We start from the raw sequence: 13,165 nt of genomic DNA, 5'->3' as shown, positions 1-13,165 counted from the left end.
TCCACTCCTGAGGTTTAACTTATAATTCTATTTCATTTCTTTAAATCTGTAATTGTAATCCTTTAAAAAGGGATTCCAAAATTAGTTTAGCTCCAACCTTCAACCTGCAGAGAAAAACCAGTATTAATTTACATTTGTTACATTTTTATCACTTAGTGGACAAAGAGGAAAAAACTAGTGATTAAAACACAGAAATCTGTTTCATGTAACTTTTTATTAAAAATAGTTTTTATATTGGATACATGTTTACAGATATACTTTTAAGAGAACCTCAGGCATACAAATGTGGGCTCTGCTTGCTTCACTGAGTGAAGATAAAGATATAAAAACCTGATCTGCCTGAGGGCAGCCAACATGTGGAATCTTAACAGTTACTCTTTAAGGGATATTTTAAGTCTTGTTCTCATATCATTGTGAATGAGCATATGTACCAAGAAAAGTGTTATCCTATAATTCAACAAAACGTTCACATTTTTGCTATAAGAAAAGCATCCTGACGATGATGATTTTAATGTTTAAGACTCATGGCAATTATTCAGAAAGGAAAATTAAAAGAAATTCTTCGTAAGATATAAAGGTAATACTTCCTACAGGAACTTAAAATTACTTAATTAGGAAGAGTCAAGAGTAAATAGTGAAACGCTTTAGGCCTGGGCTTCTTAGATTACAAGAGCTGAGAGTGAAGGGGCTTGATAAAACTTGCTTGAAAGAAAATGTATGCTATGGAAATGTTACTGATCTTGGTTTAAATTATCTTGCTCACTTGCCTTTTGAGGTGCAAAGTCTTTTTCATTACCTGTACCTGTAATCAAAGAGGTGGGAATAGCCCCAGGTTGTGATGCTTTGGTGCTGGGACTTTATTTGCCCAAGGCACACCTTCTATAAGGAGTCAGTGATATTTAAAGTGCAGTTGACCCTAATTTGTTTAGAATTCTTTCGTTCAAATTGGTGTATGACCTAGTGGTTTATAATAAATATGGATAATTTATTGGCTTTTAAAAGATAATTGTAAAATGGACATATCTTAAAATGGAGTTAACTTATTATATACAACAAACCAAACAAAAGCAACAATTATAGAATTACAGGGTCACATTTTAATTCCTGAATTTTACAGTTCAGCATTAATATCACCACATGTATACAAATGGTGTAAAACAAGTACAGTGGTATTTTTAATACAAAATAAACATCTGTTTTATGGAAAAACTATACTTCATATCTACACAGACAGCCCATCTTTTCCAAACCATAGCCAAAATTAAAATTAACTATAAAATCTCCAAAACAGGGAAAACTGCTTCAGTTTAATCTATTCCAAGAAAAATGGACCCATAACACATTACAAGGGTGATCTGAAGATTATAGCTGGAATTACTATTTTTTTCCCCAATGCACTGAATTGTAGTCTGGGGGACATTTTTCTCAGCATGACCTCAGATCATAGATGAGCAAACTAACATTAAAATATTTACAGTTAACTTGCTTGCTCTAAAAATAAAACCTCTTAACTGTTTGCCTCAACTTATTTTAAATTCATTTACGTATATGGAATGTGCTTTTACTCTTTAAAAAAAAAAGCAGCTTTCATATTACACCCTTGTTTGTTTACCAAAAAGCTTCCTGTGCTGCATACTGACTGACACTGAAATAACTTCTGGGATCAAAATGGCCTATACTGAACACAGCACTATTCTGTGTATGTTAGTCTTTACAAATTAACACTTTAAAACTTGCCTGCAGCTTTGGAGAGAGACAATTTACTAACAAAGCAGAAAGTTAACTTCAAAGTGTATCTTCCACAAAAGATTGTACTGGTAGGCAGTTGAAAACATTCTGTTCAATCTACTCCCGGTTCTAGAGAAAATCATTTTGGAATATTACTGTACAGATTCCTGGCACCTGTTATCTCTAAAAGTGCTGATTTTAAAGTTACGTTAACAAAACTTGTCATTTTTAATCCATTTGTTTTGTTTTCATCAAAAGACATACTGAAAACTGGTGTAGAAAACTCAACATGTGCTGTAATATTGGGTGTAATTCCCTCCAAATATAAGGCTGAATTTCTGTTAAATCTTCAAAGAAATGGTCCCAACAGCTTAAATTCATTTTTTATGATAGTTGAATTTGTTTTCCATAAAATTTTTTTAAAAAGAGGCAACAACTGATTTAAAAGAACAACATGGCCAGCACCATTATACAAGTAATGTTATTAGGTTTTCAACTGAAGTTTTATATTTGTTTCGAGATTGATAACTCCCCTGGAGCAACCCTGCATTAATATTACTTTATCAACCTTGTCCCTCCCATAAAACCGTCCTAAAACCTGAGAGTTTCCTTGCTTAGAAGCTATCGCCCCAGGTTCTTGCTAGTAACCTTTTTTGACAGCCTGAAAGGCAAACCCCTTAATTAAGAGCAAGTGATCAAGTTCAGGGAAGCCTGGTTTTTTTACAGAACTAAACTCTCCTAGCTGATACATTGAGTGTCTTTTGCTACTCTTTATACATTTGTAAATTCAAGTGAGAAAGCTTTCTGATTCAGATTTTCAGCTCATTGAACAGTTGCAGCATTTTAGTAAGACCACATGTTGCGGGTCCCCAGTAAGTATTTTATGAGCCAAGACGAGGTCTTTTCCTGGGAGACGTTTCTTCTTCTTCATCTTCCTCTTCGTCATCTGGATAATCCACTAAACCAACCAAACTTCCCTATTGAAGAGTAAAAAAAAAAATTTTGAACATGTAACTTAGACAGATCGCAATCTGATAAAGGAACTGCCTAAAATTATGAACACTTAGTGAGTACAATTGACAGCACTCTTAGTTACCCTCAGCTTTTCTCTCTCTCTTGGATTTTTAATGATACCTCACAATTCAATTCAATTCAGCAAAATTTCACTGTGGAAAAAAATGTATTTCCAAACAGTAGGACTGACAAAGAATCATAACATTTGAAGCTAGAAGGACTTTGGAGGAGAACTAATTCATTTCTCTAATTTTAAACTAGAGAGAATAGTCAGTGACAAAAAGTCTCTTTTTAGTCACTTCCTCATGTATGTACACATCGCTAAGTACACATCGTTTTCATTCTGCTTCTGAAGAATAGTTAAAAATGGCTGACGATAACACACACATTGAAATAGCCCCTAAAAACTAATGACTAAATATTTTAGGGCTTCCTGTCTTTCTAACCAATCGGAAAAGTTAAGATGAGGTAATTCAAGTGTTTGGTCTTTTATGAGTAATGGACCCCTTTGAAAATCCTATTAATGCTCTGGACACTACCCAGAAAATTACGTCCTCGGGTTTGCATTCATTTTGAACTACCCCATGAAATTTATATACATGTTCTACAGTTTAAGGGGGCTACTGTAAACACTATTTAGTTTAAACCCATCAGGCCTATAGGGGATAAGCTAGTTTCATAGTTCAAGAATCCAGGTATCTGGCATTAACACTTTATCAGAGTATAACTGAAACACTGCAGTTATTAATCAACACAGGCCTTGGGGCAGCTAGAAACAGTTATCCAAAAGTCTGTGAACTGTATGAAACTCACGTACTTATGTGAAAATCCTTCTGCTTTTTGGCTATGATGAATAATGCTATTAATATTCACATATGGGTTTTCGTGTGAACATGTTTTTGATTCTCTTGGGTATATACCTATGAGTGGAATTTAACTTTGTGGGGAACTGCCAAAGTATGAAGGTTGCAATTTCTCTACATCCTCACCAACACTTGTTTTTGTTCATCTTTTTTATTATAGCCATCCTAGTGGGTATAAAATAGAATCTCACTGTGGTTTTGATTTCCATTTTCCAATGATTAATGATACTGATCATAGAGTCACGAGCTTATATGGTCCATTTGCACATCTTCTTTGGACATTCAAATGCCCATTGTAAAAGCTGGGCTGTCGTGTTGAGGTTTCAGGAGTTCTTTATAGTATACTTTGGATAACAGCACCTTATTAGATATATGATCTGCAACCCATCTGTGAGTTGTCTTTTCACTTTATGATAGTGTGTTTTGAAGCATAAAAGTTTTTAATTTTGATGAAGTCCAATTTATTTTTTTCTTTTGTAACACTTGTGCTTTGGGTGTTACATCTCAGAAATCACTGTGTAATTCAAGGGCACGGATATTTATGCCTATATTTTTTTCTTAGAGTTTTAGTTTTAAGTCTTTTATCCACTTTGAGTTAAGTTCTGTAACATGGTGTGAGGTAGGGTCCAATTTCATTCTTTTGCATGTGGATATCCAGTTGTTGTTCTAACACCATTTATTGAAAAGACTATTCTTTCCTTTCCTAAATTGACTTGGCACTCTTGTCAAAGTCTGCCTTACTTTTTAATGAAAGAAAATCTAAGCACCACTAGACACTTGAGGAAAAGTTACAGTACGAAAGAATCAAAACAAATGATAACAGCAACAAAGACATATGATTAACAATGACTTTTTTCTGAACCAACAAACCAATAAACTAACAAATCATAAGTTAAGGAACTATTAGTATAATTCACCATAGTAACAAATCTAAGGAGACAGAATTCCAATATCCTCTACTCAATGAAATAAAGTATATCTTCCTTAAAAATGATTTAAAAATTCCTTTAATCAACAAAATGGATACTTTTTATATCTTCTATTTGTTATAGCTTTAATTTCTTTCTCTCACCAAACTGCATTGACCAATACCCCTGAACAATGGCTAAAAAAACAGTAGTAACAGTGGCATCCTGTCTTGTTCCCAACTTTGGTAGGAATGCTTCAAATATTTCTTCCTTAAGTATAAAGCTAGCTTTTGGTATCAGCCATATACACCATGTTAAATTATCCATTTATTCCTATTTTACTGATTATTTATATTTGATAACAAGTATCAAAATTGTAAATGCACATTCTACACTGATATACACTTGTCTGTGAAATGATATATGTAGAAGGTCACACACATGGATTTTAACCATAAAAAGCTGTAAATAACTTTATAATCCATCAATAGGGGTTAGTTATAAATGAAGGTTTAGCCAAACTTTGGAATTCTATGAAGGAAGTTCATTTCTGTCCTATGGAAAGCTCTCCCGGGTAAGTTTATGTGAAAAAGCACGATGTAGAGTTCTCTTTTGTGACTGTGGTAAAAGAAGTGTTTGTTTTAGCATCCACTAATGGCTTCTCATTTTGTAAGTATTTTTCCTTAAGGAAAATGTGCATGTTTTATAGCCCTACAACCAAAGCAGTATTCTGTGTCTTTATAGCATACATATTAAAAATATATATTCTTTCATTAGTAGTTAATATCTCACCAGCCTTGAAAACTATAACATTTTCAAAGAATGTGATTTTTATATTAGAACTTTAAGAAGCCTTGCCAAGGAAAATAGACAAGTTCACACCTGATCTATTTAATTTTAAGAACTAATCAATTCGATTGCAGCAATCAATACTGACGGTAAAAATGGCTAAAGGGCCACTGATGTTAAAGAGCTTTTTTCATCACTTAGAAATGTAGCCAGTTTGTTGAAGAAGGTTGAATAGTGCTTTACTTCTGTGAATTCCTATCTTGCTTACTTTAATTTTTCTGATAGTCTAGAGTGAATGAACAATTAGCTTTCCAAGAAGAATCACTGTCTTTCTCCCTGTCCCCCCAAAAGATATGGAACAAATATACTGGGGTTGCCAAAAAATGTATACAAGTAGACACTTTGGTGAAGTACCAGTTCGCCGTAATCAGAAGTGTCTGGATGCTGATGGTAACCACTTTGAGCACCTCTTGTAATTGTGGAAGTCAAACGTAACTTGTATTCATCTTTTGTTATCAGTATATATTGAACACTACAATTTTAATACAGTGTTTTCCTTTCTTAAAATGTGTATACATTTTTTGGTACCCTCTGCATTTGCTGTTATTGTCAAGAAAGGGTAAAAATATATTTGTGCTTGTACTTGATTTTTTTCATTCATAAATAATAAATTATCTGGAAGGATAATAAATTTTAAAAAGTCAAGGATATAACCCAGAAAAATAGAATAAGAAGATTGAAAAATGAGTAATAGGAGAGAAAAATTATGAAAATTGTAAGATCAATCTGTAGAATGCCCAACATCCAAACAATAAGTTCTAGTGAAAGAGCATAAAATGTCCCCAAACCGAAGGACAGGATGTTCACCTGAGAATGCCCAGAGTATATCATGATAGAATTTCAGAATACAGGGATAAAATCCCAAATGCTTCCAAGAAGGAGAAAACAAAATCTCACACAAAGAATCAGAAATAAGAATATCTTTGGATTTCTTGGCAGCAATCTAACTTTAAATTTTTGAAAGACAATTACTTCCAATTTGGTTCTACATTCAGTTAAATTGTCAATCAAGGATGACAATAGAATAAAGACATCTTCATATGTGCAAAGCCTAAAATTTTACCTTTTGTGGGAGTCTTTATTCAGGCAACTATTAGAACATATGCTCCACCAAAATGAGGGAAATTCAAGAAAGAGAACAGAGAAATGAGATCCAGAGACAACCAATACAAGAAAAGAGAAAAAAGGAAGTATGAGGATGATGGCAGAGGTAGCCATAAGACGACAGCTGTGCAGTAAGTCTAGAGAGCAACCACTCTAGGTTAGAACAGGATGGGAGACTTTGAGAGATCTCCAAGGGGGAGACTACGTGGAATCAGACCTGAGAGGGTCTGAAAAAATTAGTGCGATGCACACAACTACTGCAACAAATGAAAAAAACAATGGCAATTATGTACTGTAGAAAAAAGTTATAAGGAAAAATAGTACAGAAAAAAATTCATGAAAAAATATTTATATTGTCCTCATAGCTATAAAATTATAAAATGTTTTAACCAAAATCTGTGACAGAGGGGACTAAGAGTGAGGATGTGGTAAGGAGTGTTCATGTGTGGTAAATTCTCATCGACCATAACAGGAATTTAATAAATTATGTCTAACCTTGGTAAAACAATGTGGCCATATTAACATCTAAAAATAAAAGGTACAGCTAGAAGAACTCAGTTACCTTTGTGCAGACAAAAAGAGGACTGATTTTTTTCAGTACTTTCAATACTTTTTGCCTTTTGAAAGTAAGTACTTACATTACTTTGATTTTAAAAAAAGGAAAAGCTAGTATACATTGAGAAGGTGCCAAATAGTGTTCTAAGCTCTTTACGTTTATTAAATAAGTTGATCTTCACAACAAGCCTATAAAGTAGGTGCTATCTTACCTTTGTTTAAAATGAGAAAACCAAGGCCCAGAGAGAGTAAATAACTTACTCAAGGTCAAACAGCTAAGAAAAGGCAGAGCCAAGATCTGAACCCAAACAAAGTAACTCCAAAGCAAATATTCCTAATATAAGTGTCATAATATATACACTAAGTTGTCCTATCAGAAAATGAAAACTAATTTAAAAATTTCTAGTTGAAAAACATAACACGCATTTCAAAAATAGTAGAATCCCACTGAAAATGCTCCTTCTATGAATTTTAGTCAAGAGCACACCTCAATATAATACTGAATAAGGATTCGACATTTTTGTAGAATCTCAGATTTGTATTTTGTGTTCAAAACAAGAAGCATCACTTCAGTTAAGTTTTGTAATATTATGGCATTTCTCACCTCTTGACCTGTTTATGCCTTTTTATTTTTAAGCTACTCTACTTTGGAGAAAAGGATGGTTACATATAAGAAAAATGTAAATGAAAGAAAGAAGTTTCATGTAAAACTTAAACTTGTTTATAAAAAAAATGTAACCAATGGGAAATATATTATTTGCTATGCTAATGACAAAAAGACTAATATCCTTAACTAAAGATTTATTCATATTAAGAAAACATAAGCCAATTTTTAAAAGGCAAGGCTATGAACAGGTAACTTACAGAAGAGCAAATTCAAAAGGCTAATATCCAACCTGTCTACTAAATGAAGGACACAATTGGGAATGAGATACATACTGTCTCCTCTATCTGTCTGGCAAAGGTTAAAAATAACAACACAGGCAAAGCAGCAGTGAGCCAAGCACACTCGTACAACTCTTATGGTAACATAAACTGGCATAGGCTTTTTAAAGAGCAATTTGAAAGTGTGAAAACATTCTACTCATCTATCCAAGAACATAATTTAAAATGCAACAACATTGGTAGTCATATCAATGAAATATATAGTATCAACTTATGTATGTGCTCCAAAATGTTACTGGGGGGAGGGGACACTTACAAATATTATGACACAACTAAATAAAATGAAATTCTACAGTCAACAGTATTTTAATAACATAGAAAAATTCTTATAATAAATAAAAGCAGGATACAAAATTGTATTTATAGAAAGATCTCAATTATGTGTCAGATAAACAAACCCACATACCTAAAGAAAAATCAAATGTTAGCAGTCATATTCTCTGATGACATGTGCAACTTTTTTCTTCTTTGAAATTATTTTTATTATCCAAATTTTCTTCAGGGAACATAAAATGACTTTACAGATGGAAAAAGCCAAGTTTGTTTATGTGTAGAGCAGTTTCACATACCTTGGTGGCTGTTACTGACGTAGCCAAGTTTGTAGTTTTGGAAGAGGACCCATTAGAACTTGCTGGTGGTGTCTGAGCCACTACAGATTTACTGTTTGTACTGTTTGCTCCATTAGCAGCACTAGCGGAGTGGGAGAAAGTAAATTTGAAGCCACCAGAAGATGTCCTTTTGGGAAGGTTTTCCTTGTCTTCACTTTCTTTTGCTAAAACAAAGGTAAAATTTTGAACCTATATCAGTAAATATTGCTAAGTCAAAGCATCTGAAAAGAACAATCATTTAAAAACTAATAAAACATTGTCTTTGCTTTTTAAGAGTTAAAAGAGTAGAGCATGATGTGTACAGTGGTCTTTACTTATTAGCTGGAATCTTAGAAATCTCAGGATTAGAAAGGACCTTAAGAATCATATAATAAACCAGCCACCCTATATGTAATTCTATACTGCTCTATCTGGGACACTTCCAAGGATGCATTATTCATTGTCTGACTCTTCCTTTGTCTTCCTGCAGCTTCCACTCACTGACTCTGTACTTCTTTGCTCCTTGTAAAAGCCTAATAATCTCTCCCACAAGTCAGTATTTCAAATGCTTAAAGACAATGATACAATCATGTCTATCAGTCTTTTATTTCCTGAATATTCCATATTTCTGTATCTGTTTCTTTTATGAGACAGGTGTCTACTATCCTTTAACATCTGGTTGCCACTATTTTTGTATATGATTCTTAAATGGATCCAGTGCTTCAAGTTTGTTCTCATTTGGCAGCAGTAAGTCAGGACAATGCCTATAATGAGTAAAGGTAGAAGAATCTGGCTACTAAAAGGTGCCTATTCCTTAAGACATTTTAATAGGCTATTTGCTCCCATAAGCTAAAATAAGGCTGGGAACAACACAACAGTTTTAGGGAAAATGCAATAAGAAATGTCTTCAGAAAATCTCACATTGAAAATCGCAAACTTTGTAAGTCCAGAAAACGCCTTTTCTTTTCAAGATAGAAATTTTTATTAAACATTTAGGTGATGTGTACAGGACAGTACTACAATAATGGTAATTTCTCAGGCCATAGAATTAAAGTAATTCGTTCTTTTGAAAGATGGGAAATTTTACTTTTACTTCTCTTGATATTGTATCTTTATGAAACTTTTATAATGATTTTAAAATGTCAAAGAGCAAAGTTACTCCTTTGAGCTCAGTTTCCTCAGCAGTAAAAGGCAGAGTGCTCTAGAAAGTTTCGATGGATCTATATGGTGTCTATTATTGGAGAGTTCAAAATAGAAAAAAAGCTAAGACTATTCACAGAAGGCAAAGTATAAAATGGCAAGTTTCAAGAAAAACATTTTAAACATGAAAAGAAATCCCAAATTTAGAAATTATGATTCAGAATAAAATTCATGCTTTATAAACCATGACCATACCTTTACAAGCAGGTGAGTAATTTCTGCAATTGTAAGAGAATGCACTATTTAAAAATTCAAAAATTTAATACCTTTTTTAGTCTCCATAAATTTTTCATAACTATCTGGAAAATCATCTTCTGGCTTAGATTTCTCCACTGGTGCCACAACTGCTTTTCCTTCCTCCTCTTCATCTTCATTAAACCACATTTCTTCATCCTCTTCCAAGGCTTTTGCATCTCTGCGAAATCTGTTACTACGCAATATAGATGGTACACTGTAAGAAACATACCGCAAATATTGAGTAAAAATTTAAAGTTCATGATCAGATTAAATTTGAGAATAAGTATGTATAACCAAGAGGAGCTGAAGTAATTTTAACTGAGTAAAATTTATATCATAATCATCTCAATTCTGACATAAGAGTTAAGCAGAGGATACTAAAATATTTAAGGATGTTATATCCTAAAAATTTATCTTGAGTTACAATATGAAGCAGTCATTTTTCATATAAAAGATGCCAGTTGGGAGGATACCTCACCCTCCTACATATAACCCTGTACTATTTAATGATGGAAAGAAAATTCCTGGGTAAATTTCATATATAAGATCCAACTATAAATGATTTCAAACATAAATTTATAGGTTATAAATGCAATACAGTGAAACAATACCTGTTCAGTTTCTGATTTTGTCTGTCTTTTTCTTGCTCATATTTAGTCTTCAATCCTTTGAATGTCTGAACATATTCAATCGATTCAAGTGCTTTATAAAAGTTTTCAACTATATGTGTCGTAAGAGATTTGATATCTTCCTGTATAAGCATAAAATTTAGATTTCAAATATAATACAATGCTCGTTAGAAGAAAAACTTAAAAAAATTTTTTTTTTTTAAAAGATTTTATTGGGGAAAGGAAACAGGACTTTATTTTTTTTTATAGTTCCAAAATTGATCAAAAAAGTTTCTCAAAATCACCTTCCAAAAATAAATGTCATAGTTTCTTTATACATGAACCAGGACTCTACAGAACACTTGGAAAAAAGGAAAAGCAATTCACTGGAGCTCTTTTTGGGTATTATAAAGAACATTTCAAAAGTAAATGGATTTAGTTTATGTTTTCATTTTTTTGCGCTTATGTAGCACTTTACAATTTAAAAAGCACTTACACATGTACAGATCAGATAAACTATTAACTTGAAAACTATTAACTTGTTTTCCAGTGGTATAATCTTTGTGAAATAAATTGACAGTAATAACTTCTAAATTCTAAATGAACCATTCTAAATGATCATTGCAAATGCACGGTTACAAAGCAGGCTCATTATTACAAATAATTAAAGTTGTGATTCAGGACGTTAATACTAGTAAGTAATATAGAGGCTACTTCTTTAAAAGATCTACCATAATCTGGTTGCATTATCTTTAAATGAGTTGCCCTGGACATCTCACTGAAAAAAACATGCAAAGGAAAATCAGAAACCTAGGCAAAATGGTTCAGTGCTGTATAACTCAATAAAAAGATGAGTTAAGTTTTGGGATTCAATGTACATTTATTAAACCATTCAAAATTATTTTCAGAAAAACAAATGCAATCACAGGAATAAGGATGGGCTTGTGAACCCTACAACTTATCAGTATCTCATCAAAAGTTTTAAAGGAAAAAAATATAAAAGTTAATCTCTGATTCATTAGAACAGTGCACTGTGAATCTGGGTTCAGATACTTCATGAGCTTGAGCTGATTAACTGTGTTTCCTCTTTTCTAAGGCTAAAGACATTACTGCTATCCTCTTTATCCTTTTGAAAATCATACCCTTGGCAAGTGACCACTATTAGGAAAACAATCCAGTCATTCAAATAATCTTCATGTGAGAATAGCACATCATCAGTAGAAATCTGATTTATAAGAAACTAATCCAGAGAATGAATTTCTAGCTTTGACTTTGTTCCTTCAAGTCCTTTCTAAGCATGTGGCTATTTTCCCTGGTAGAATAATTTCAGTGTGTAAGAGAGGGCACATTTTTCTACCAGTTCTACAGTTATCTGTCTTATCCCTGCCACTCACATAGAGCTCTCTCCAGATCTTTGCATGACAAATAATTTGTTGCCTGAAACTGAGCTGTAACATATTAGGTTGGTCCAAAAGTAATTGCGGTTTTTGCAATTATTTTCAAACTTTTAAACCGCATTTACTTTCGCACCAAGCTAATATCTTCAAACTCTGACTGTGCTCCTAACCAAAAGGATGCTCTTTAGCAAGTCACTTACTCACTTTGGGCATCTCAAGTCCCTCTTCTGTAAAATAAGGCAGCTGGAAGGGTCCATCTAACTCCCTCCTTTTTTCAGCTTATAATTCCTTGATAACATCCTATTTTTATGCATCTCATATCAGTGTCTACCAAAGGAATTATTTTTCAACCTTTCTATTCATTTTTATCGCAACTACTACAATTGATCAAAGAGATTACATGAATGGCACGCTGGACTGAAATGTCCACATATGCCAAACATGATCCTGAAATTTGGCCAATAAAAAAGGAACTGAGAAGAATATAGAGTAAATATGGGTTAAAAGACTAAATTTCACAATTTAAAATATTAACATTACTAAACATATAATTATTTTACTTTATTAAGAATCCTTTAATATAAACTTACCACTCTTATAAATTCAAATAACTCAATAACAGCTGAATTCAACAGATTGTACCGAGTTCCATTATCCAGAAGAGCATTTATAACTGGCTCAAAAAGATTTCCCTTGGTGATGTAACGATTATAAAATTCATCTTTAAGGCCAATTATCCGCCTCATAAAACGAAGAGCACCTAATTAGAAATAACACAAGGAATGCGTCAATGACCTTTGATTCATTATTATACAGGTATTTTTGTATAAAGCAATGTATATGTACTTTTAGAATAAAAAGCAAAACTTTTGGGGCTTTAAGAAAAATAGGGAGACCACTTAAAACCTATACAACTTTTGTAGCCAGAGCTGAAAAAAAAAGAAAAAAGCCCAGTAATTGGTAACTGGGATATAAACTACCTAGGCAGGTGTTCCATGGTAGAGATTAAAAATACACAAAAACCACAGAATGCAAATGTCAGCAGTACTCAGAGTAATGCTGGTGGATATGGAGACAACGCAGTGAAGGCAGCTCAGATCAGCAGGGGGCTGTCATTAAGGTGGCACAGGAGTGGTGCAACCTGCCAAGCGCCGAGACCTGCCTTACCTC

General features: G+C 33.0%; 1 protein-coding gene across 4 annotated transcripts in view; it reads right to left on the bottom strand.

Annotated features, from left to right (window-relative positions):
• Positions 1 to 183: 183 nt before the first annotated feature.
• The window catches only part of PPP4R3B (protein phosphatase 4 regulatory subunit 3B), a 53,030-nt gene continuing 40,048 nt past the window's right edge, over positions 184 to 13,165 (bottom strand). For 3 of the 4 annotated variants that reach the window (XM_081069167.1, XM_081069165.1, XM_081069166.1), the window contains 5 exons: positions 12,586 to 12,755; positions 10,602 to 10,741; positions 10,020 to 10,204; positions 8,536 to 8,738; positions 184 to 2,705 (listed from right to left, as the gene is read on the bottom strand). In XM_081069167.1, the coding sequence (XP_080925293.1) occupies positions 2,610 to 2,705; positions 8,536 to 8,738; positions 10,020 to 10,204; positions 10,602 to 10,741; positions 12,586 to 12,755 (794 nt within the window). In that variant the 3' untranslated portion in view covers positions 184 to 2,609. The remainder of the gene's footprint in view (positions 2,706 to 8,535; positions 8,739 to 10,019; positions 10,205 to 10,601; positions 10,742 to 12,585; positions 12,756 to 13,165) is intronic. The other variant, XM_081069168.1, reaches the window with a different exon arrangement.

The sequence above is a fragment of the Rhinolophus hipposideros genome, assembly GCF_964194185.1.
Source record: "Rhinolophus hipposideros genome assembly, chromosome: 12".
NCBI classification, from domain to species: domain Eukaryota; kingdom Metazoa; phylum Chordata; class Mammalia; order Chiroptera; family Rhinolophidae; genus Rhinolophus; species Rhinolophus hipposideros.
Note: the sequence above shows the minus strand (reverse complement) of the source record. Positions and strands in the feature narration are given on the sequence as shown.